The sequence below is a fragment of the Diabrotica undecimpunctata genome, chromosome 5 (assembly GCF_040954645.1).
Source record: "Diabrotica undecimpunctata isolate CICGRU chromosome 5, icDiaUnde3, whole genome shotgun sequence".
Lineage (NCBI taxonomy): Eukaryota > Metazoa > Arthropoda > Insecta > Coleoptera > Chrysomelidae > Diabrotica > Diabrotica undecimpunctata.
In genome coordinates this window covers 19,117,111-19,145,090 of record NC_092807.1, presented here as the reverse complement: position 1 = coordinate 19,145,090, position 27,980 = coordinate 19,117,111, and the positions used below count along the sequence as shown (strand labels likewise).

At 33.8% G+C, this 27,980-nt stretch overlaps 1 protein-coding gene across 1 annotated transcript in view; it reads left to right on the top strand.

The window, feature by feature from the left end:
• Nucleotides 1-9,762, top strand: part of LOC140441140 (homeobox protein Hox-A4-like) — a 123,462-nt gene extending 113,700 nt beyond the window's left edge. The window contains exon 4 of the mRNA XM_072531604.1: nucleotides 225-9,762. Coding sequence (XP_072387705.1) covers nucleotides 225-455 — 231 coding nt within the window. The 3' untranslated portion in view covers nucleotides 456-9,762. The remainder of the gene's footprint in view (nucleotides 1-224) is intronic.
• Nucleotides 9,763-27,980: the final 18,218 nt, after the last annotated feature.

Here is a 27,980-nt window from a genome sequence, read left to right as displayed (position 1 = left end):
ATTTTTATATTCAAGAATGCGTTTTACATCCAGATCATCTATGTTTATTTTTGTGAGCATACTTATAAATTTTTATATTCTGTTTTTCTTATCTCTTTGAAAAAGAAGTTGAAGAAGTAAAGCTATGCCAGTATTTTAGTTTTCCATGCATCAACCTAAAAAAAACGAAAAGAATTAAAACGAATCGAAAGAAAAATTTTAAAAAATTTCTTTTTTTGTTGCAGGTGAAAATATGGTTCCAAAATCGCAGAATGAAATGGAAACGTAGTAAAAAGGCCCATCAAGAAGCCAAGTCATCCAAAGAACCTTCGGAGAGTAAATCACAACCTGTAAGCTGCTTCAAATCGTGTTCTTCGAGTTCCGAAACAACAGAATGTACTACTACAACAGAAATGTGCCAACCCTCAAAAAGGACTGAGGAAAACGAATCTCTCTATAGGCCATACGTTGTTTAGAGACATAAGTTAGTGGACAAAGTGTAAATATATCAGAATTTCGCTCAATGTCGATAGGAGTGTACATCTAAGACAGCCGGTATACGGTTTTTCTTTAAACAAAATACATTTTCAAACGCAACGATCACGTATCTAATTTTTTCCTTGTACAAGTCAAGCCAAGCTCAATGAAATGAATAAAACAAAAATAATATACGGGGTTTGTAAACAATGTTCTTTCTCAAAATATAATTGCACGATTTTACATAAATCAACTTAGTAATACATGTAAATGATCAGCTTATTAAAGATGACGCCTTAACATCGATTTAATCCAAATATGTTTATAATGTTGTTTTTAAAATGACATCTATTACTTAATGATTTAATAGGCTGAATTTAGCTGAAAATGTCAATTTTGATACCCCAATAAGATGCAAAAAAGTTTGCCATTTCTACCGCCGGATTTCCCTGAAACTCCCCCCCCCCCTCGCAAGGGGAGTCGTAGGAAAAAAATTAGCTAAGATAATTTTGAACTTCTTCCTCTTCTTCAGCCTTAAGTAATCCAACTTTGGACATATTCCTCCCCCCAATCAGTCAATCCAGTGTTTTCTATTTTGCGCCACTTGCTTCCAGTTTTGTCCTTCGATCTTCTTAATGTCACCAGCCTATCTCATTTGTGGTCTTCGTCTGCTTCTCTTTCCTAACCATGGTCTCCAATGTTGTATTTCGTGGTTCCATCTTTTATCCTTCAGTTGGGCATTGTCTCCTGCGAAGCTCCATTTTAATTTGGCACATGTTCTCCTGCGCCTTTTACTTTGGTTTTGCTTCTAATCCATTTGTTTTTTTTTGTCTATAAGTCTTACTCTAAGCGAGAAATTGATCTTTCTGTTGCTCTTTGAGCCTTTAGTTTTCCAAATCCTGCCCACGGTAACCTTATTCTTTGCGTAATTTCGGCAGTTTAATTTTCTTTGTTAACTTTCATTATCTGTTCCAGGTAGATGTATTCGCTTACTGTTTTTAAATTCATATCGTTCAACATTATTTCTCTAATGTTCGGTGTATTTGTCATTATTTTGGTTTTTTCCAAGTTCATCTTAAGACCTACTTTTTCCGAAGCTTGAAATGGTTGCATCATCATGGTCTGTAGTTCTTCGAAACTTGTAGCGAATATTACAGTGTCATCAGCGTATCTCAAATGACTCAGTTTTCTTCCATTAACATTTATTCCTTTATCTGCCCAGTTAATGTCTTTGAACACGTCTTCCAGTCCAAGTGTGAATAGCTTTGGTGAGATAACATCTCCTTGGCAAACTCATCTGTTGATTGGTATAGCTTTGGTTTTCGCATCTATTTGTATTTTCATTGTAGCTTTCTTGTAAATATTATGTATGAGCATTCTGTATAGGGAGTCTATCCTGCAGTTGTTCATAGCTCTCTCTATTACCCAAAGTTCTATGGAGTCGAATGATTTTTCATAATCAACGAAGCCAATGTAAAAGTTCAAGTGATATTCATTGGCTTATTCTATTAGCGTTTTGTCTATAGGAAGATGATCCGCTGTACTGTAATCCTTTCGGAATCCTGCCTGCTCTACCGGTTGATACCTATCGAGCTTCGACGTTAACCTGTTAGTTATTACTATCATAAACAGTTTGTATATTTGGGACAGCAGGGAGATTGGTCTATAGTTCTTCAGATCTTTCTGTCTCCTTTTTTGAAGAAAAGTATTATCAAACTTTTATTCCAATTATCTGGGACTTCTCCTCTGTGAAAACATTCGTTGAAAAAATTTTTCAATTCTTCGAAAATAATTTCACTCCCCTCCTTCAGCATTTCTATGTCACGTCTATTTTCGGTTTGCTGGTTTCTTGAAGTGTGTGTTCATGGCATATAAATTTTGTTGTTCTAAAAAGTTATATAATTTTTCTCCTCTTTCATTTCGTGTGCCATAACCATGCATCTATATTTTAGTTTCAGTATTTTCTTCTTTTTACCTAATTTTGCATTGAAATCTCCCATAACGATGGTATACTTTGTACCATTTTTTTCTAATGCTGTTATCAAATCTTCGTAAAACATTTCAACTACCTTTTTCTGATGTCTTGTTGTGGGAGCATACACTTGTATAACCTTGATAAATGCTTTTATATCTAGAAATGTATGATGTGAGATACTTTTTGATAAGAAATCCTACTCCACCATATGTCTTGTCTATTTTCCGTGTATAGTATGGGCGATTTCCAAGAGTTTAGATGCATGCATTGTTTGCCTCTTTTTTTCACTACTGACAATCCTACAATATCCCACTTTATCTTGGATAGTTCTTCTTCTAATTCGTAGACCTTTTCATTTTTAGCCGTTGATTGGAAGTTGTATATGGCTAGTGGTAACTGTTTTTGTTTGTTCGTATCTAGTTTGACGCGTTTTGTTGAGCTTGTGCCTACTCCAGAATCCGTGAGGCTCATCGGTTTTCCGGTGTGGGATTCTGCACGGATTCTGTGGGAGCTGCTAGCCCATCCATATTCTTCTGAATAAAAATGTTTATTTACACTTTTTGTGTAGTATGAACCACCTTGAAGCGAAAGGCGATTTTAGAGGGAAGCCCGGGGATATAAATGACAAAATTCTTCTTCTGGGGTCTCAAATTTGACATTCTCAGCAAAAATCAGCTTGTTCTTATGAGTTTTAGAGATTCAGTGGCATTTTCGTCTCGGACAACTGGAGTATTAATACTAATAAATATATCACTTTAAAATGGCCACACATTGAACTCTATAAAACGGTAAAATGGCTTGATTGACCTATAACAAATGTTTACGCTCTTTTTGGCACTTAAAATTGAAATTGATAGTTTGAAAATGTGCCATATAAAATAGATAAATCCTCGAAAACATATTACGATAAGTTTTATAGAAACAATAAAATATTAGTAGGTACTTTAGTTCAATTACGAAAATAATCTCATTTAGTAAGATTATGGGGATTATTTAGGTATGTGATATGTTGCGATTTTACATCATTTTTATATACCAAGAAATATATATCAGAAAATATTTTCAAAACAAAAAGCTCATATTTTAATTACATGTATACTTGAGTCAATTACGATTTTACAATAATTCTAACAAATATGCGGTAAATACATGATGCGCAATAAGATCGGCTATTTTCATTTTTTTTTGTTTACTTAGAAATTAAAATTAACATAATTTTATAAGATAATATACTGGCTTGGGAGCTTATTGTGTCTCCTTTTACTAGCGCGATGGGTTACTTCTCCAATGAAAAAGTCTTAGTCTTTCCTTAGGTCTTCTGTTGATATTCTCCTGTTTATGTTTCTTGAGTCTCCTATTTTGTGTTTGTGCTAGTGGTTGTAGTCTTGTAGTAGGGCATTAGGATGGAACAGTAGCCTGTTATGTTATGTTTGACACTTCTTTCTATGATAATGTATAATGTTTTATTAGTTATTTATTTTAGAACATAAATTATTATCCCAAATATTTTTTGTTCACACGTAATGTTGTTGTTCACAGACGTAATAAACTGGCGAAGTTTTAGGGGCGTAAATAGACTCAAATCATTGCCTAGTGATCTCAACATTGAGGGCTTGAATTTCAAACACTAGCAAAGAAAATAAAATGGATAAAAAAAAATGGAATGTGCAAAAGCTGAGAGAGGCGACAATTGCAGAACAGTACAACATCACCAACAGACTAAGCAATCAAAATGCAAATGAATAAGGCCAGACAGCTATAGACTCCTGCTGGATCAGAATAAAGGAAAACAATAAAGCAGCAGCAAAAGAGGAAATAGAAACAAAAATTTGTGCCTATAAAAATCATTGGTTTGACGATGAATGCAAGAATACAACAAAAGAAAAAAAGAAAGCCTACAGAGAAAGATGCTTACCCGACGAACTAGAACAACTGTAGAGAATTACCAAACAAAGAAAAGAGAAGAAAAGAGGATACACAAAAGAAAAAAACGAAACCACTTAAATAAGGAACTTAAATAATATATAGAAAACCTCAACAGAGAGAAAGAATTCAGAGCATTCTATAACAAAGTTAACATCAACAGAAAAGAATTCAAGGCAACCACAAGACAATGCAGAATGGCGACCTATTAACAACAGGGAAAGATGTATTGAATTGATGGGTGGAGTATTTTAACCAGGCACTTAATATAGAGGAAGAAGAAAAAAACCTGGAAGACGAAAGAGATGAGCTAAGGGGAACAGACGAGAGGGAAGAGGAACCACCAACGATTCTTAAAGTTAAAGATGCAGTTAAAAAACTAGCCAGATACAAATCACCCGAAATAGATAATCTCCCAGCTAAACTATATAAAGAAGATGGCCATAATACAGTAATGGCATTACAGCAGCTTATAAAAGAAATATGGACACAGAAATACCTCCCCAATGATTGGAATATTGGACTACTTTGCACTATACACAAAAAAGAAGATATCTTTGAATGCTCTAACCACGGAGGAATTAGGCTTCTAAATGCAGCATATAACATATTTTCCACAGTACTATGTCACCATATGGCACCATATGCAGAACGGATAGTAGGAAAATACCAGGCTGGATTCAGAGGTGGTAAATCGACAATTTATCAGATTGCAACCCTGAAATAAATTTTTGAAAAAATACTGAATATGGCAGTGATACTCATCACATATTTATAGACTACAAAGCAGCCTACGACTCTGTGTATATTTATAACCGTATACAAGGTTTCTTTTAATCAGGCAATTAATTAATTAATTTAATTTTTATATCGATTTGGTTTCTAAGAATTTTGAGCTCCTATATAACGGAATAATTTAAAGGGACTACCTTCTCCCTCTCCCTCTCCAATGGCGCTACAGCCCAAGCCGGGCAAAGTCCTCCCCAGCTTACTCCTCCAACCATCTCTTTCTTCTGCTGCTCTTCTCCACTTATCCACCTTTAATACCTCCCTTGCATCGGTAAGTACTTTTTATATCCACCTCTTTCTTGGTCTTTCTACTAGTTGACATCTTACCATAGAAGGTCTATCTCAGAGATCTCGAATGCTTTGTAAAAGCTGTTAAAACGTGTCCCCAGGCAACTATCCCTCGAGAACGTAGAATTAGCTATGTACAATGGTTAACCCCAGAAAATGTTGACAACTTAATAAATATTACAGTCTCTTTGAAAACGACACCCTTAAGACTATCGCTAAAGGACAAAAAATGATCTCTTAAATTACAGAAACTAAAAAAAAAATGGATAATATTGGAGAACCTGGATATGGGAAGAAATAGCCAAAAATCGTGGTCACTATTAAGGCGTTTGACCTGCGATCTCATACAAATCACTAAAAATGTGATTAAAGCTGACCAGATCGCTCAGCAACTGTTTAAAGTGGGAACATCAGGAGTTCACCAAATTTTTGTATGGACAAATCTAATGACGGCTAAAACGGGATGCCGAGGAGCTCTCAAGACGTTTTACCTTGGTGGAGATCAACAAATCTATCAGCTTCTGTAAAAATGGAACAGCAACTGGCCTTGATGATTTAATAAGGAAACAAATAAAGAAATTCGGCACAATAAAAAGAAATGGCTAGCAAAACTAATGAACAATCGATCTTAATCTGATAAAATGAAAAAAATATATGGAGGAAATCCAAAGTCATGGAGTTCTTAAAACCTAGGACAGCTATAGATGATTCGAGAGCTATAGATCAATATCGCTGCTATGTCACCTATATAAGGTCTTCGAACGAATCATCTTTAACAGGCTGACAACTGCTATTAATCCTCTTCTCCAAGATGGTTTCCAAAATCGCAAAATCACTGGGGTAGTTTTTATAGATATTACAGCTCCCTATGATATGGATAACCATAGAATACTCCTTAAGGAACTTTATAGCATGACAAAAGACTTAAATCTCACTTATTCAATGAACAGATTGCTACAAAATCGTAGATGTTTCGTAGAATTCCGAGCAAATAGAAATCGCTGAGGGACACAAACGAATCGACTGTCACAAGGAAGGGTTTTAACCCCAACTCTAATTTAATATATATAGTTACATGCTTGTGTCACATCCCCAGGGTCGGTGTAGTTTCGTTCGGACATTAACTACGGTAAAGAAGAAGAATTGACTGTCCGAAAGTTAACAAATGGTACCGGACCTGGCTATGGTTCATACTCGGCCTTTAATGCAGATTCAACGCTTACCGACAGTGACGTCACACTGTCTCGCCCAAGAGTGCGCATACTTTGCTGACAAATACTTACTAGAAGTTTAACAGAAGCTTTAAATAAGCAAACGATTGTGCCATTGCAGACCAGGCTAACAAATTCGAAACTATTGAACAAAAATTAAATAAGTCCTCGTAAATACTAGCGCCTACTACAAGAAAGAGACTAGTGCACTACTGAGAGCAATGAACACACGCCCTCATCTGGTCAATACTATCAAAATTAGAAAAACGTCATATCTAGGACACATAATGCGCCATAGGGAATTTGAGCAGCTCCAAGTAATATTAGAAGGCAAGATTGAAGGTAAAAGGGGCATAGGACGAAAGAAAAAATCTTGGCTACGAAACATCAGAGATTGGACCTACACAAAGGGAAATGAATTAATTCATCAAGCTCAGAATAGAGAGAATTTTGCCATATTGATCGCCAACCTCAACAGAGAAGGCACTTAGGGGGAGGACTACAAGAAAAATCGCCTAAAACCAAATCCAACCAAAACATAAACCTGCCTACTTTATCTACAAAACAAGCAGGCAACAATTGCGTGGGAGGAGACTATCCCACTTCCACACCCATGTATACTGAACCAATACTTTCACTATATAACCTTTCCATGATATAATTTATTAAAAAGTACTCACATGCATTTCTCAGAACCTTTGTAAAATATACTTTAACTATACCTATCTTGTAATAAAGAATATTACTAGTATTAATTGATTGTAAAAATACATTTATTTGCAAAAAAAATTATTATATAATTTAGTATTTATCAAATAATAGGAAAATTAATAAATACTAATTTTAGTTGAAATGCAGCTATGTTTATATAAACATAGATAGAGAACGGTAAATATTTCTTGGTATTGATAAACCAACACTTTCGGAGAATTTTGTAGCATACTGTATATTATGTGTATATAGGATAATTTATTTCATCCCAACCAGCTTTGTTTGGTTGTTATTGGATCTCTTTAAGTTGTAAGTACTACCTCATTATTTTTTACGTGTTTCTGATGTATATATTTGAGGTTCCTATACAGAGAAGAACTGGGTTATATAAGTACGTACAATATTCTTGACATCAAACAGTTGTAAAGTGTTTTAAATACACACACTCAAAAATGTTTTGCATAATGTAATATTTTCAAAATTATCCACCTAATCTGGTAAAATCTATTTTTTTTAACAAAATACTTTATTATATATATAAAATTGTATGTTTTGAAAAAAACAATAAACAAAATTTAAAGGATTAACAATTTATTATCATTATTTATAATATGTATTATAAATAAATTTTTTTAAATTTGTACAGATATAGGAACCAATACTTAATATACCGTATTTCCACCTCTTGTATCAATGCAAGACTGAATGCGATGTCCCATGCTTCTTATAAGTGTACTAATGTAGTTCTGGTCCATGGTACCCCATTCTTCAATCGCTGCTATTCTAAGGTCTTGTAGTGTCCTTGGGGGTGGCTGCCGAGACTGAATTTTTCTTTTGAGCATATCTCATCCGTGCTCAATGGGATTGAGGTCAGGTGAGCAAGGTGGCCATTGTAATCTGACGATATCTTCTGTCTCTAAAAAATCTGCCACATGTCTCATATGATGGGGAGGCGCATTGTCGTCCATAAAAATAAACTCTGGACCAACAGCCCCTCGCCACAAGCGTAAAACAGGCCTAAGAATGGTATCAATATAAATTTGTCCATTCATGTTACCAACAATAGGAATTAAAGGAGTTTTATTATTTAGCATGATGCCGCCCCAAAACATTATGGAGCCACCTTGATATGGGACTCTTTGGACAGCTTGGTTAAGTCTATCCTGTCGATTTGGGTTCCTCCAAATCCTAATTCGGCGATTATCCGACAAAAGGCTAATTTTGGTTTCATCAGAAAATAACACGTTTCCCCATTTGTTGTCATGCCATTGTAAATGTTCATTGCACCATTCCAGTCGAGTCCTTTTCTGCTCTAACGTAAGCTTTGGTACAAACAATGGTCTTCTTGTAAATAAATTCGCCGAATATAACCTGTTTCTAATAGTCTGATCGCAAATTAAAATATTATGAGCTTGCTGGAGCTCTCTTCTAATAGCTGGGGCAGTCACAGTGGGGTTTCTCCGGCAGTTAACGTTAAAAAGCGTTCTTGGACATTGGTAGTAATTCTGGATCTTCCGCTTTTTGGACGATCGCTAACAGAATTCGTCTCTCGATTTTTTTTTCACAATCCGAGACACATCATTCTGATTAACTCCAACCCGGACAGCAACGTCGACTTGTGTGTGGCCTTCTTCAATCAAAGTAACGATTCTAGCTCTGTTGAACTCAGATATCACTTGTCTATTCATATTGTTTACTACAAAGTGAATAAAACGCAAACCAATTTTTACAAATATCGGTTTTCGAAAACTGATGAACACAATATGAATACTGAGAATCTTTTCGACGATTAAGAAACAAAAAACAAGCAATAAAATACATTATTTTAGTAGACAAAAAGAAAACAGCGCAAAAAATTTCAAATGAGAAACGTTCAGTGGCGTTACAGATAATATGCAAAACATTTTTGAGTGTGTATATTTCTGAACAACTAATTTTTACCTAATTTGAGTTTATTTCGTGTCGAACGTGAGCGATTATCGTAGCATTTTCTATATTATTGACGACTGCGCGAAGTTAAATCAGAACACACAAATGTTAAAGCCTTATAATTTTGTGTCTTCCAGGTTTTTGTCTAACCATATATCTTTGTAATTTTAACTGAAGCAGTAGTCTAGCATTTGACGGTTTTCTGCTAAGAATTCTTTTTTATGCATGAGTTTGCTTGAAATTTTGACAGTAAATAAAAAATAGCTCAAAGACCAAAATCTACCCTATGTCAATATGTGCTTTTTCTCTGGGGGTGGTTACCATTCCTTACCACAATAGAAGTAGTTTAGGTATGTACATTAGTTAAAATTATAATTTTTAGGCCGACAAATTTGTATTTTTCACACAACACGTACAATTACAATCCAGTCCATCTCTGTTTCTATCTAAGTAAGATAAAATAATGTAATTAATAAAAAGTTTTACCAATACTGTGTGTTTTCATATGACTATACCTTCACATTGGGGATAAGAAACGGATTAATCAGTTATCTGATTGACGATATCAGTAACATATTTGATTTCCATCTGACTTAAAAGATTATTATAATATTAACCATTATTTCAAATATGCGTATTTTACTGAGGAATATTTGGGTGGCGTGATACATTACAGATTATTACTCTATTTGTCGATAAGAGAGGATTTATTGTTAATTAGAATAGGTATATACTGATTAAAAGGATGAACCAAATTATATTTATCTAACAAACGTGTCATCAATTATACCAATATTTTTATTTTAGTTTAATATATAATAAATAGCCAGAGCCCATTAGCAAGCCAGAACAAAAAACAACTAATAATGGCAAAGACGCTGGAATTGACAGCCTAGCAATGAATCTAACACAGACCACCCTAAATGAGTTAGTAGAAATTCTACAGAAATTATTTGACAAGATATTGTTGAGGAAGAACTACCAAACGATCGGACTAAAAAGGGCAATATATAATGTGGTATACAGGATGTTTCATTAATAATTGAAAATATTTTAACTGAAGATTCCTGGACACAAAATAATAAGGTTGAACCCAAATCTCTTAAATGAAATGTAGCTCCTTACTGAGTTACAGGGTGTTTTATTTAAAAATTAAAAAACTATTTGTACCCAGTCCTTTAAAACTATTTGACATATTCTTGTCATACTTGGCAGGAAGTGTAGCTACTGTACACCTTACTCAATTATGTTAAATAAACGTTTATGCTACTACCAAATGCGTCTTCTTCTTATTGTGCCATCTTCTAACAAAGGTTGTCGATCACTTCTTTAAACGCTTTCCTGTGTTTTGCAACCTGAAATATCTGTTGATTTCTTCTTTCTTCCCAAGCCTTTTCTTCCCTCTACTCTTCCTTGCATGATGACATGATATATATATATATATATATATATATATATACAGGGTGTCCCAGACTAATTTACCCACGCTATATCTCTTAAACGAATAGAGATTTTCGAATGGGACAAAAAGTGATATATTCTACTTGTAATACACTTTAATATGGCGTAGAAAAAAATCATCCCCTAAATATTTATCCTTTAGTTACAACCCCTAACTTTAATTTTTTTAATAGCACCCTGTATATTTTTTTATAGTTTTGGATGTGGTCTTCTCTCGTCTATTCAACAGATTTATTAAAAATAAAATCGGTTTGTAAATAATCAAGAAATCAATTTATTTTTTATTTTTGTTAATTAAGTGTCCCAGACTAATTCATCCAGGCCATATTTATTAACAAAATAGAGAATACACTTTAATATAGCGAAGAAAAAATCATCCCCTAAATATTCATCCCTTAGTTACAACCCCTAACTTAAATTTTTTAATAGCGCCCTGTACATTTTTTTATAGTTGTAGAGGTGGTCTTCTATCGTCTATTTAACCGATTTGTTTTAAATAAAATGGATTTGTAAGGTATCAAGAAAATATTAGTTTATTTTTTATTTTTGTTAAATTAATCAAGATAGCCTTAAAAATAGAATAGAAAAGAAAAGGTGGAAGTTACACTTCTATACACGCATTCGCCGTTACAAATTTATTTGGGAGTCAATCTGCACAATCATTACATATGTAATTCTATAGGTAAGACATATCAGAAAGAGAAACAGAATTAATAACAACTTACTAACAATGAAGGATTGAATCAATATTTTGATGAAAATGTATATTTTTATTTTCATATATGTATGAAAGGAGTTGAATGCAAATTTTTTTTACACATACTCTGCAGTAAAATTCATTGTTTATTTTGTTATTAATATAATAATACAATTGTGTTTTCATCTTGTTCAGCATTTGTGTTTGGGCATAAAATGTTATGAGTATTATTGTAGATATGCTTTTCTCGATTTGAACTGTCTTTTAGCAAAGCAAGTTCCATATACGAGCTAGGCTTTTGCTTATATTTAGTACAAGTTTGTTTTTTGTTGTTAGAAAAGTCTTCTAATTTTATTTTAGAAAACGGTAAAATGATATTTAAAATATCAAAATTTAGACCTAAAATCATACAATATAAATTAAACTGCCATATTAATAAGTATTTAAAAATGACAATAATATACATAAAAAAAATACACTACAATACAGTGCAACATAATTCCATATAATAATACAATACAAATTAAAATGCAATATCCATAAGTATTTAAAAATGACAATAATGTAATAATATTAACAAAAAAGTCCTCCCCGACTGGGAATCGAACCCCGGTCTCCCGCGTGACAGGCGGGGATACTGACTACTACACTACCGAGGACATAACACAAATGTATTTCAAAATTGACAGTTCTGGATCATACAGTGATTTATTGAGATTATTATTTTGAAATACAAAAGAATAATATAACTATGAACATTTAATAAATAATACAAAACATATCACATAAATAATAATATTAATAAATATTTTATTATATCTATAATATTATATGTATATATATCTTTATATAATATATATATATATATATATATATATATATATATATATATATATAATATTAAATTATATATACAAAAGGAACATTTTTATATTCGATAGAGGAAGAGAGAGAAAATATATCTTCTGTCTCTCTTTTACTCATTATCTTACATATGTAATGATTTTACAGATTCACTCCTATACAAATTTCCAACGTGGAGCGCGCGTATAGAAGTATAACTTCAATAAATCAAAACACCAACTAACTAACTAATATTATTTACATTAAATGTTCGAATTGTAACCCACCTTCTGCAACACACATTTCGAATCGTTCCAGAAGATTTCTGGTACATGTGGCTCGAATCATTTTGGGAGTAATTTGGCGACATGCTTGTCCTATTTTTTCTTTTAATTCCTCAAATTTTGCGGTTTTGATTGATAAACAATATCTTTTATCGCTCCCCAAAACAAAGAGTTAAGAGGTAACAAATCACATGAACGTGCGGCCCACATAATTTCTGGACAGTTGTTTGCTATCCAGTGGTTATCAAAACGGTTTTGTAGGTGGTCGCTAACGATTCTCGCATTATGTGGAGGAGCTCTGTCTTGTTGCCACCACATTTCTTGACGCTCATGAAGAGGAATATCTTCTAGCAAATCGGGTAGAATGTTTTCTAAAAAGTCTAAATATCGAACGCGTGTTAGAGTGCCGTTAAAAAAGTAAGGACCTATAATATGGCCCTTAAATAAACAGCACCATACATTTATACCCCAAATATTCTGAAAATTTGTTTCCATCATCCAATGTGGGTTCACGGGAGACCAATAATTGGAATTGTGAGGGTTGACAACACCATTATTGTAAAATCTGGCCTCATCACTCCACAATATTTTTGATAAAAAAAGTGGATCATCACTGATTTTTAACATCATTTTTGCAAAACTCAAGACGTCTTTGGTCATCACCAGGCTGTAATCCTTGAAGTAGGTGCACTTTAATAGGGTGGTACTTAAAATCTTTGAGAATTATATGCACAGAACTTTCTGGAATGCCCCATTCTAACTGTCACTGTCTAAGTGAGCGTTCCAAATTCTTAAGGTTTTTTCGCTTGGAATGTTTCGATTTGGAAACCTTTCTTGATATAATTGTCAGGAAATTCTCCTATTTTTTAGGCATTCTCCATAAATTAAAATGATATCAACGTACTCGCCAGGCGAAAATAAATAAGGCTTATTGAAATGTTATAGATACACAATTACAACAAATATAATTATTACTGGTCTAAAACCAAACGTCAAAAATGATAATTGTTGATTTGACAGATCCAATCATGGCAACCTGAATTAAAGGTAATATTCAAGACGTAAAATAACCGCAAAAGTTTTTCAAATATTGTGATTTTATTATAAGAGATTTTTTTGTTAATTTTTGCACACTTAATTTTGCACACTGGAAGATAACGTATGCTCCTACAAAGACCAAATTTTGAAAAATTAAAAATAATGTTTAAATAAAAAAAGTGTGTACTTCGTACGCACGTAAGAAGTTATACTACGTAGTTAAAATAGTAAAGTTTTCAGTGATAATAAAGCATAATATTTCTTTTCTATTCTATTTTTAAGGCTATCTTGATTAATTTAACAAAAATAAACTGATATTTTCTTGATACCTTACAAACTCATTTTATTTTTAAGAAATCGATTGAATAGACGATAGAAAACCACATCCAAAACTATAAAAAATGTACAGGGTGCCATTAAAAAATTTAAGTTAGGGGTTGTAACTAAGAGATTAATATTTAGGGTATAATGTTTTCTTCGCCACATTAAAGTGTATTACAAGTAGAATAGATAACTTTTTGTCCCATTCGAAAATCTCTATTCGTTTAACAGATATAGCGTCGGTAAATTAGTCTGGGACACCCTGTATATATATATATATATATATATATATAAATATAGTAATGTTCCAGCCTTTCATTTTTTTCTCTTCTATTTAACGTTTCAGTGATGAATCCTTACCTGAAAGAAACTCAAAGATTACAATAGCTCTATGATGAAGTAGAAAAATAAAATATTGATTTGGAAAGCGAGCCAGAATCAGACAGGTGTAAAGAAAGTGACCACAACACAGACACAGAAGAAGAATGGGAGGAAGAACTGGAAACATAATTGGAGGAAGGATTGGGGGATGAACCTGCAACTTCAAAATAGTTTTAAACAAATACGGAAAATGGGCGGTTCTTTTATTATGCAAAAGATAGGGTATCCTATCTTTTCTATCTATCCTAATTAAATTAGAACAAGAAGTTCTAATTTAATTTTATACTTACCAGGTTCAAAAGGAAATGCTCGTCAAGCCGTTGATCCCTTAGAGTGTTGGAAATGTTTTATTGATGATAATATTCTCGAAACCATTGTAAAGAACACAAACATATTTATTTCCAAACCAAGAAACAATTATGCAGATCTGAATGAAGCCAGACCTACAGATACTGTGGGAATAAAGGCATTAGTTGGTCTATTATACCTAGAGCCGCCGAAAGTGCAAAGAATTTTGGGCTACTAATGGAACAGGCGAAGAAGTGTTTCCAGCTACTATGGCTCGTAGGCGACTTGTACTCTTGCTACTATGTTGCTTGCGTTTTGATGACGTAAATACTAGAGAAGAAAGAGGAACCAGAGGCAAAGTTCCACCAATAAGAAACGTTTTTGACCAATTTAATCAGAAATGCAAACTTAATTACGTTCCTGGATCTTACTTAACATTAGACGAGAGACGAGATGCTTTTTGCATTCCGTGGACGTTGCGGATTCCGCATGTACATCCCGAATAAGCCAGCTAAATATGGCATTAAAGTATTTTCCTTAGTGGACACCAAATGTTTTTACACGGTAAATATGAAAGTATACGTTGAAGCTCAGCTTCCAGGGCCATATCGTGTTAGTACTAAAGCCACCGATTTAGTGGAAAAAATATGTGAGCCTGTGTTTGGATCGTCTAGAAATATCTAGTAACTCGTCTAGTAACTTGTAAACCATGGATAATTGGTTTACAAGTTACGAAATTGTAAAATGCCTGCTGGAGCAGCACAAAATTACAATTGTTGGAACAATTCGAAAAAATAAAAGGGAAATTCCATAGGAATTTCTTGATCCCAGCAGATCACAGTACTCGTCTATGTTTGCATTTTCCAAATCCATTACTTTGGTGTCGTATATACCAAAGAAAAAAAGTCGTGACGCTGTTATCATCTTTTTACTATGATGACTCGATTGATGAAGATTCTGGAGATCCTGTAAGCACAATATGATCACTTTTTATAACATTACTAAATCGGGGGTTGACTCAGTCGATCAGAAATGTGCATCTTATAACGTAAGCAGAAACACCCGAATATGGTCAATGGTCATTTTTTATAATTTACTCAACATTGCAGGCATAAACTCTCACGTCATACATAAATGTAATGCAAATGAAAACGACCTAATTTCGGAACAAAGATTGTTTCTGAAATCAATTGGCTTAGCCTTGACAAGAGATAACATGCTAACTAGAGCAAGATACCCTCGTTTACAAAAGGATATCAGAAATATTGCCCAAAAATTAAGCGGAGTACATGCAGATCCAGCGCCTGCGTGTCCAAATACACGAGGTCGTGGCGCCTATTGTCCAAATAGTAAAACACAATATTTGTGTGTCAAATGCCAAAAATGGCTATGCTTAGAGCATGTTAAACCGATATGAGAAGTTTGCAATGAAAATAAAATTAGGATTAGAATTTTGTTTGTCAAATGTAAGAGAAGTACATTTTTGTTAACTTTTTTTGCGTGTTATTAAAGATGTTGTTTATTTTATAATTGAAAATAGAAAATGGGCCTCACAGACCCCACTCGACTGTTCATATAATTTGCATGTATCCGATTACTCAAGGGTTAAAGGACAAGGCATACTAAGAGGAAGAATGTGGCCCTATCGCAGAATACTTGCTTAGAATATTATGGAGACAAAACATAACAAATCAACAAGTACTAGATGTACTAGATATGCTGTTTTTGTTCTTCAAGAAGAACATAAACAAAGAGCTAAAATTAATAACAACGGTTAATAAAAGAAGGACCCTATATTCTAAAGATAGGAAGCCGTAGAGGCGTAGGAAGAGAAGCAAAAACATCAGATGGCTTCGCAATATCACACCTGGAACACACATGAAAGTTCAAAAATGGCCCATTTTACTCTGTCTGTAGCAGTTCTGAAGAGTGCTTTTGTTGTTTTTCCGCTCCACTGCTTGAAGTTTTAAAACCAGGACGTGCGTCGTTTCCCCGGTCCTTTTTTTCTCATCAACTCATATTTTTAAGTTCTTGGTATGTGCTTAAAGTAGCTTATTTTTTTTTCCTTCATCTTATAGTATTTCCTTTTCTTTTTTCATCTTTTTTAATGTCTCCGTGTTTGTTCCGTGTTGAGTCTATAATAACTTCCACATTCTTTAATAACACCACATCTCAAAGCTGGCAAGTCTTTTTTCAGTTGCATCCGTAATTTGTCAAGGCTTTAATTACATATAAAAGGGGAGATAATATGTAGCATCTCAATACTCTAGTTCTAATTTCTATTCCCAGTTTTCCATTGCATAACGCTGTTTTCATCTTATTGAAAGCGCTTCTAACCATCTCAATGTGTCTTTTATTTAAGGAGACTTTAACATAATCTAAATCATATATTCATATAAAGAAATAACGTCCTTCATGTTCTAATTTTAACTAAAGTTCACTCTAGTTTAACTAAAGTTATTCTAGTTTAACTAAAGTTCACTCAAGAAGCCATGTTTTGACCTGTGTCACTTCGTTTTATGGAAAGATTTATTAGTTTACTTTTTTGTTAAAGCAAAATGCGAATCATGATGCGAATTTATATTATTATGTGCAAATATTCTTGATGTGTCTAATGTCATTATATACACACAAATACACACATTCCTAAGTTAACTAAATGAGTTAAATTAACTTCGCCAGAACATGGTAAATTTTGTTAAATAAATAAGGAAACAAAGGGTAAAAAATCGACTAGTAGTATCGACCAAATTATTTTTGTCATTTGTTATTTCAATTAGTTGTGCAATTTACTGATCCTCTTTAAAAGCCTAGAAGATGTCGTAAAAAGTCCGCCCATGAAACCACATTTTCATTTGTTTTGTTCTTGTGGAATCGGAAGCTACTTGATTAATTGAAATTGATCGGCGATCGAGAGGGTTCAAGGGATACAAATGGATCTAGAGAACTGCTATTAGAAAATTAAACGGTAGGTAGAGACAGCACAAATTTTTTATTCCGAAATAAAATGTCCTCGTCTCAGTTTCTGTATCTTTTTAGAGATATTTTTCAATTAGGGTATATTTTGTTTGGTTGTAAAAAAATGATTCCTAGTTTTTTGCACCCCAGTATTTAAGTTATTGATATAGTTTCTTTTTATTATTTCTTTTTGTATTACTCTTTATGAAACGTGATTTTTGCAGTGAAAATAAAATTAAACAGTTACACAAACAATAAAACAGATATACAAGGCTTTGAAAAATGGAAAATCCATGATCCAGAAAAAAGTTTTTTACTTCCTTTAAGTTATTCTTAACCTTTTATTCCCATCTTGCCCTTAATCTTCCTTTCCTTCCACTTGCTCATCGTAAGACCATCTTTAGTACTATTTTTACGGGCATTCTTTGTGTATGCCCCAGCACCTCATGCTTTGTGCCTTGATATAGCGTCAAGAAAAATGCTTCTCAGTATTTTACTTTCTCATCCTTCTAGCCTTTTTTATTATTCGAACCTTCGAAGTATCAACATTAAACAAAAACCAGCTCATTAGTTTTAATTTTTTCATCAGTGAAATCAATGAAAAAAATCAATACCCAAAAAAAAAATATATTTGTAATATTAAGAGATATATCTTCCAATGAGTGTGTCCGGTTATAAAAATCAAATAAATAAATAATAAACTAATAGTCCTGTCCGAAAGCTGATGGCGAAAATGCGTCAATCAACCTACGATTATTTGATAAGTGGATTAGTAGAAGTCAGGGAAAGTTAAACAAATATCCCATAAACAAGAAAACATCCAAATACGAACATGATATAGCCGTTCCAAATAATGCTACAAACGACCGAAAATATGATGCAACCTCCCATGATATAAACAGGGCAGTATGAACCTCAACTAATGCAATTTGCACAACCACAGATGCTCACTAAACAACAAAATATATAAGGTCATGTACCAAACTTTTTCTTTACACCATACAATTAAACCAACAACCCCAAAACCTCAATCAATATATACACTAAACAGGTCAAACAGAAAAAAGGGGAAGCAGTTGCAAACAGAAAAAGGAACAAAAACCTGATAAAAGAACTGTAAAGCAAACGAAATTAAATGATTATTGGTTAAATTCGCCAACCACTACTTCTAACAGATTTCAAAGTCTAGATAATGATTTAGAGAGTGAGAATGACAGCAATTCACAGACAGATGTTAATGAAAAACCTAAAACCACCAAACCACCTTCAATATTTATTAGTGGAGTTAAGAATGTCACTCCTTTAATAGAATTGCTGGACGAAATCGCCAAAGATAGCTATGAAATAAAGGTTCTTAGCTTAAAACAAGGCAAAAAGTCCAACCAGAAGCATCGGAAAATTATAGGATAATAACTAAAGCCCTAGCGGACAAAAAAACACAATGTCATACACTTAACCTGAAAGAAGAACGTAGCTTCCGAGTAGTACTGAAAAATAAGCACCAGTTGTTTATTGTTATATATTGTAAATGGAGAAGAAATACCTGCGGAATGGACACAAGCATACATCACATCCATACATAAGAAAGGAAACAGGAAAAAATGTGAAAACTATAGAGGAATTAGTATAATATCGTCGGTAGGTAGACTTTACGGAAAAATTATTAAAGAAAAACTAGAAACTGAAATAATAGGAAACATTGGAGAAGACCAAGCAGGGTTCACAGTAGGAAAATCATGCCTAGATCATACGTACACATTAGAACAACTGATAGAGAAGAAAATGGCAAAAGGTAGACCGGTCCATCTGGCCTTTGTTGATCTAAAGAAAGCATATGACTCAATACCTAGAGTCAAATTATGGGAAGCAATGAATGATCTCGGAATCCGACAAACACTAATAAAAGCAGTTAAAGCACTATACAAAGAAAACAAAGTAGCTATTAAATGTGGAAATAAAGCCTGCAATCCATTTAAGACGACAAAAGGACTTCTACAAGGCTGTGCTACGTCCCCTACTCTGTTTAAAATATTCTTGGAAAAGACACTCAAACTATGGAGGAGAAAGTGCGAAGGAATGGGCATACCAGTAAGAGACGAATACCTATACACCTTAAGTTTTGCCGACGATCAAGTAGTCATCGCACAAGATGAAGAAGATCTCAGCTTTATGCTCAGAAAACTAGAAGAAGAATATAAAAACAACGGAATGGAAATAAACTTAGAGAAAACCGAATACCTAACAACAGAAAACAAGGATATGAGAAACCTAGAGATAGACGAGGGAAGACAAATAAATGGAACAGATAAATTCAAGTATTTAGGAACCATAATATCGAACCAGGGAACAACAGAAGAAAATATAAACAACAGACTGAGACAAACAAGAAACTGTATAAGACAACTAAACTCAGTGTTGTGGGATAAGAACATTACGATAAAGACAAAAAAGAGAATATATAACACCCTGACAAGAAGTATCCTGACATATGGGTCCGAAAACTGGACAATAAACAAGAGAAATAGAGGTAGAATAAGAGCAGTAGAAATGGAGTTCCTGAGGAGAAGCTGTAGACTTACAAAAAGAGACAGAATTGAAAACGCAGAGATTAAGCGGAGAATGGGAGTGCAATCAGACATAATCGACTATATAGAGGAGAAGAGACTATCCTGGTACGACCACGTCAGAAGAGCGGACAGAGGACGCTGGATAAACAAAATCACAGAATGGAGCCCGATTGGAAGAAGAAAGAGAGGAAGACCCCGAAGGTCATTCAGAGATGAAATCGACGAGGCTATGGAGAAAAGAACCCTGCGAGATGGAGACTGGAATGACAGGGAAAATTGGAGAAAACGGTTGAGTGAAGGAAGACAGTGAAAACTGTGGAAATCCTTAGTAGTAGTAGTGTTTATTGTTGGCGTAGGTTAGACCATTCTTGTTCTCTTGAATGATTCTGTTCGCCCTTGTAACTGGTGCGCTGGTTTAACTTCGTTAGTGGACTGTATCTCTAGTAAAAATTAAAGAATATGTGCACAGATACCAAATTTATTATCCAAACTGTTATAACAAAATAATATCGACTATATCGACATGCCATCTGTTAACCTATTTTTTCGACCGACTGTCACTCTCGGCTGGCGGGTGGCGACTCTTCTCTTTTTCGGCAAGACATGAAGTGTCAACCGCCAATACAGCTAAGGCCCCGTCTACAAATGCGCGGCAAATTTAAATAATTCTCATTATTTTACATTTCTGAACACCAGTCAGTCAACGTAAACAACATAAAAGGAGTTATAGAAAAACATGAACACTGTGTAGAGAACGTTTGAAATATCAAACACTACAAAATCAAAAATCCACTGCCTATGTTTTATGTTGTTTTTAAACCAGCATCAAACAACAAAACCATATATGTTCACCACAAGATAAAATTTGAACCACCGCGACAGAAAAGAGACATACCACAATGGGTGCCAAAGATATGTACATACAAAGAATTATTGCAATTACAGGCCACGTTGTGTCAAAAGCACTGGAGACCACGCGACAAGCAAATGCCCAAGGAAAGAAAGATCAACTAATATAAAATACTATGCGAAGGCAATCATCCAGACAACTAAAAGGGTTGTTTGATATACAAAGAATTTTAGCAGAAAAAATATCCGGTACTTCGTCCAAAGCCTACCAATAATAAATCAGAACAATATATACTCGTACAACTCAGCATCACATATGCTCAGGTCTACATCATCTAGTGCGCAGCAACACCAAAACCAGACATCACACGAAACCAAAGACGATATGTTCGAACTGAAACAAATGATGAAAGGACTCATTGAACAAATAAGTACCTTTTGACTACAGTAATCGCTACACTATCCGAATGACCAAGTTTCTCAAAATGGCACTCTGGAATGCCAACGGGCTAGCCCAACATGTTCAAGAGGTCAAACCCTTTATTATTAACAATAACGTTGACATAATGCTTATGTCTGAAACCCACTTTACCAGCCGCAGTTATTTCAAATTATGTAATATACAGCACCAATCATCCAGACGAAATACGGCGATTCTGCAGTCATAATCAAGAAATCAAGTAAGCATCACGAAACAACAATTAACAAAATCATTAAAGACTATTTGCAAGCCACCAGCATATCTATTGAAGATTAGGAAGAGCCATTAACAATATCAATTATCTACTGCCCACCACGACATAATATAAACAAACAATATTTCACACAGTTCTTCAGATTTGTTGAAAACAGATTCTTGGCAGGCAGAGACTACAACGCTAAACATACACACTGGGGATATAGACTTATTTCTACAAAAGGAAGACAACTTTGTATGTGTATGCAAGACAACAATCTTAAAACCATATCCATGAGTAAACCTACTTACCTACCTTTTGGTGTCACCATGGGTTTACCAAACATCCACTTGAGGGTTTCTTCTTGTTATGATGTCTTCTGACAATTCTTCTGTTTAAATTTAAGAAAGGTGAGAAATCCTTTACAGAACACCGTCAGCTACATTAACTAACAAGTCCACAAACTTAGAACAATTCAGAGAAATACTAACTAATAAATTAGAATTAAATATCTCACTAAAAACAAACCTGGAAATTTACAATGCCACTGAATACCTCAAACAATCCATACAAGAAGCTGCATGGGCATCAATGACAATTAAGAAATAAACCGCCCTAGTCATAAAATACCCAATAAAATCAAACAAAAAATTATTGAGAAACGAATATTAAGACGTAGATGGCAGCTAACGAGAGCTCCAAAAGACAAAACCAATCTGAGTAGAACTACAGCATAGTTAAAGGCGTTATTAAATAACCACAAAACCGATGGTATATATTCTTATCTTAGGCATCTTTCGTCCACAGAATCTACTGAGTATTTCCTCCGAACAGCAACCAGGCAAATGGAATCCAATTCAATTTCATCAATAATATCGATAATAAAATCCAAATTTATCTAGAATCTCAGACGTCCAGAAGTGCAGACGTTCTGGATTCCTTTTCAATTTTTTTATACATGCATACGTAGATAAATACATACATAGTGATGTGATTGCTCATGCTTTTTCCATCAGAAGAGGTCCACGTTACCTTGTGTATATTATTGTGTTCAAAATAGGTGCTAGTCACTGTTATGTTTAGTGCTGCTGCTAAGTTAATCAGTCGTAATCCATTATCGCTACTGATGTTGTGTCAAGCCAGATCAACAATGGGAATAAAGAAACAAACACTTATTGGTGTTCTTAGAATATCTTGAAAATACATTTATTCACTAATGCCATGATACTTTTAGAAGCAGAAGCATTATTGGCTGTATTATATTTTTAAATCCCTCAGCCATAGTGTATTTAATTATTCGTATTAATTATTCGAGTATAAATATACATGGAAACTACCTAAGGTCCATTCGCTCAACTCGGGCATATTTTGAAAGATTCATAGCTGTAAACCTACAACACAAAAGTTCCTAGCTCACAGTATTAACAGCTTAAATAAACTTTTATTACAGACTTCTTTCATTGAAAAAAGAAGAATTAATATAAATAGTGGAAGTGTATACTGAACCCAAAAAATTTTGGGTAGTATATATTTAAAAGATCTATTGGCTATAGGTACGTGTGCTTGGTTGTATAGTAATTCCCAGAAACTTCTAGTCTGTCAAAAAGTAACTAACTTCGCAAAAATAATTACTAAATTCACTAGACAGTTCAGACTGACAACCGACTATATCAACTTAAAGATATATAAATGTCAAAGTAATAATAGCTACTACTACGAAAGAACGAAAACAATCGTATCAATTATATACTGACAAAAGTAAAACTGCCCTAAAAACTAATGTAAATAAATCAAGCATTTGTACAAAATTCTCATATAAAGAAAGAAGAGCCAGACTGAAACAAAAATATATCAACAGAAGAGTAATACAACAATATACCATAATTAGAAAATAAAGTTTATATTTACTTAAAAACACATTTACTTAAAGACAAAGATGTTCTTTTTAAAAATGAAAATATTCTTTTTCAAAATGAACAAAAATATTTCATAATATCGCCCAGTTACTCCACACGAAAAACGAGCCAATTGACTCCAAGCCAAAATTACCAAAGACTCGTTTCATTTCAACAAAACTCATCGCTAATTCTCCCATCGTCCAACATTAATATCATCATCTGAATCCAAGCAAAAGGATCGTCGAGCACATTTCCCTAATTTGATGAAACAAATTGCGAAAAAGGATCCCAAGAAAACTTTGTAAACTCCAAAACACCACTTCGTCGAAAATCAGCCCAAAGGAATTTTACCCCTATTCTTCTGTTCATAAAAACACTTTTCCCGCGTAGGTGTAGGTCGAACCGGGGCTCTTTAGAGCTGTGCGTCGTGTACCCCGCGGCATAGGTTGATTGGTAATTGTTTCCCCGCGACTCTAGACGGCCAATCAACGAGCGAGAGTAGTGGTGCAGAAAACGGCACTCTCGATCCACTCCTTCGGAATAACAATGACAAGATAGCTATGATCAGGGTGTCGATGGCAACTTTCTACTAGGAGTGGATATTTCGCGATACCTCCGAGATATTACAAATTGCTTTTAAGATTATAGCTCTTGTGTACAGGGTGAAAATTATTCTATAAGTTTAATCTTTTAATAAGTTTAAAACTTGTTTGATATGTCAATGAAATAATACATTTATATCAAGTATGGATAAAGGACTGACGAAGGATGACCTACTAGTTAAATAAACTGCTTCTAATACAAATGTGTGGCGTTGTATTCATAACATCCAGTCTACCCGCTGAAACTTTGAATAGGTATGACATTATTTACGAATTAATTTTGACATTACGTCTCTTTCCTGCTTACAAAAAGTAAAACGATGAACTTAAGCCACCTGTCCATAGACAACAGTATACATCGAACAAATATAGCCATAGGACGATGGTCGGAGATTGATTCACCTATATTCATTAACTTTTATTTTGACACCGCTTATAGTAATATACACATTTTTTAACAAATAGTTGTTATAATCATTAAACTTTACCTTCGTTTTCGATTTATTAGGATAAGAATTTATTTATTAGCAAATCATAATACAATATGTGTTCAAACCTCAAAATTGAGATTTAGTTATTTAAATATAACTCAATAATGATTCAAATATAGTCCTAAAAGAAACGGATGGTAAAAAGAGAAAAATCAAAGAAGCGGCTCTAATTATGCTAAATGAGACCAATTGTGTCGCGAATTCCTCGGCAGAATGTAGTAGGATCTGGTTACCCATATTGAAAGAGGAAGTTATTAAAAGGAAAATACCAGTATTGGTAAGTCAGTCACATATAGAGAATACATCATTTATGTTTTTTAAATAAACATATAAAATCGGGATTTGGAGTTTATTGAAGGTAAACTAAATGCACGATCAAATACTTACCATGTCGGGATAGTATTATGAGGTTTTTTTCCTGGTTTTTCCCTCATAATTTACTATGGAATCACTAACAGGAGAATTTTACTGTCATCATGGCATGTATTTGTCTTTTTAAAGACGAATTACATGTTATGATCTTTTCTGACGGATATTCTCAAGTTAAAGTTGAGTTCATGTAATCGAATGAACTATCTTATAAGTAAAGTCGTCCCAGGAACGCAACTCAACAATATTGGCAATATCATTTTAAAGTCGTCTACTTTAAAATGTATAAGGTATGTCTGAATTGTCAATATAGATGAGTCAGATAAAATTAAATTATTAGAAGAATTTTTCACTAAGTAACAAAAAACAAAATTTGTTTAATTTACTAATGTTTGTATTTTGAGAACGATTTCCGAAGTGGAAATTGAAACGTCAATAAACGTATTTTAACCTTTAATTGTGGCTTATTCCCATTTAAATATAAATTAAAGTAAAAATCATTGATTTAACAATGAACATAAGAATACAATAAAAGAAAAAATGAATCCTACAGAAAGATGTTTACCCGACAAACTAAAACAACTCTAGAAAATTACCAGGTAAAGAGAAGAGAAGGAAAAGAGGATACACAAAAGAATAAAACTAAACCATTTAAATAAAAAACTTAAATATATAGAAAAATTTAACAGAGGGAAAGAATTCAGAGCATTCCGTAAGAGAGTTAACATCAACAGAAATTAATTCAAGGCAACGACAACCCAATCTAGAAGTCATAGTGGTGACCTATTAACAACAAGGAAAAATATATTAAATAGATGGTTGGTATACTTTAACCAGGTAATTAATATAGATGAAGAAAAAGAAGAAAACTTGGCATGAAGTAAGCAAAACAGACGGGAAAAAAGAGGAACTACCAACGATTCTTAAATTTAAAGACGCTGTTAGAAACTAGCCAGAAAACAATCAACCAGAATAGATAATCTTCCAGCTGAACTATATAAAGAAGGTGGCTATGACACCATAATGGTACTACAGTAGCTTATAACAGAAATACGGTACAGCGTATAGCCCAAAATAAACAGTACTGAACTTGTAATTATTTTATTGTTTTAAAAAAATACATATTATTGACACTTTATAACATGTTCTAAATGAGCTCCTCCTCTCTCCAGAAGAGACTTCATACCGATATTTCAGATTTCTCGTCATGTTATGGAATAAAGGTTGTCTCAAGTCCGCGAAGAAGGCGCTAACGGCATCCTTTAACTCATGGATGATTTGTGGCGCTCGATTAAAAACGGTAATTTTAGCCATGCCCCAAATGTATGCATCTGGAGATGTCTGGAGAATGTGCAGGATAGGGGGAAGTCAGTAAATCGTGAAATGAATTTGTTTGAAAAATGTCCCTGAAGAAATTGACGAACTGCGACAGCAGTATGGCAAGTTGCCCCATCCTGCTGGAAAAATTGGTCTCGAATACCATACATTTTTCAAAAATTTAGGATTTTCATACTGTAATGCAAGAATTCTGGCACAATATTCCACTCTACTGTGATAATCCCTGGGATGTAATTGTTGATGTACCTGAATCACATACGAAAATGGATCCAGCTCCTTCAGGATTCTTTGCAAGGAAGTTCGTTTTAAGCCAAGATGCAACGCTGTTCTTGTCTGGCTGGCTTTCGGATTTTCCAAGATTCGCTCAAAAACACGTTTACGGTTATCGTTGTTGTTAACTGCCCTGGGACGCCCTGAGATCCCTTTTTGTTGGCACAATACACTATCCGTATTTCTAAACTTTTCGACAACCTGCAAAATTACAGCATTACTTGCAGAACGTTTATTAAACCGTTGTGTGAATTGATCACACACGTGTTGCAAACTTGCACTATTATTAGATTCCGTATGAGCGAAAATAATGCTCCACAAGAAACACTTTCTCCTCTGTACTTAACACCATTTTTAATAATTAGGCCTTAATAATTAATTGTTTAAGGATTACTTGACAGGTCAATACAGGTCTATGTTTCAGTTTCAGTACTGTTTATTTTGGGCAATACTGTTTACTCCAAGAATCGGAATAAATCGCTGAAAACCAAGATCCAAATATTCAGAATTTTGAAGTAACGTAGTCAGGAGGTATAGGCATAGTTTCAAGATATACATCTCCTTTCGCAAGTCCATCAAATAAGAACAAATGCTCTGAACCTGTTTTGGAAGTTGCTTGTAATCAAGAACCTTTTGATGCGCATAGAAGTTCTTTATCCTTTGCTGCTATAGCGATGACACCAACTATTGCTCTATCTTTTAAACCATGTCAAAGATAGCGAAAACAGCATGCTAACATATTAACCCATTACTGCCTAGAACTATAAATGTTATTAAAACTATTCAAATCAATATTTTATGTTTAAATTGTAATTAAATAAGACATGAAAAAAAGTTTGAGAGTGGGTCGTTAAGGACCTATTGGGCACTTAATGAAATAAAAACTATAAATAAGTTTTTTTTAATTTATTGAAATATAAATGTACCCAATTTATGAAATTCGTCAACAAATTTATCGTGAAGTGAAATTTGACAACTTTCACATGCTTTAGTAGTTTTATGTTTACACAGGAAACACCTTCTTCGTGCAAACTATTAACTATTAAGTGGCGACTTTTTGAGGTAATATTCAATTTCACTCCTAAAATGTAGATTATCTTGATTATATCCATAAGAGCGGGTTAGCTGACTAGCGTTAATAACACATAAGTCAATTATCCAATGTAATATTGGGATATGCCACTTTTTTTCTCTCATCATTATCATCATTAACCGTTTTGCGTCCGCTGCTGAATATAGGATTTCCGTAAATAATTCCATTGCATCCGATCTTGCTACCTCGGCACCATAATAAATGAAGAATGGACCAACAACCAGGAGATTAGAGCACGCATCGGAAAAGCTAGATCCACCTTCAATCGGATGG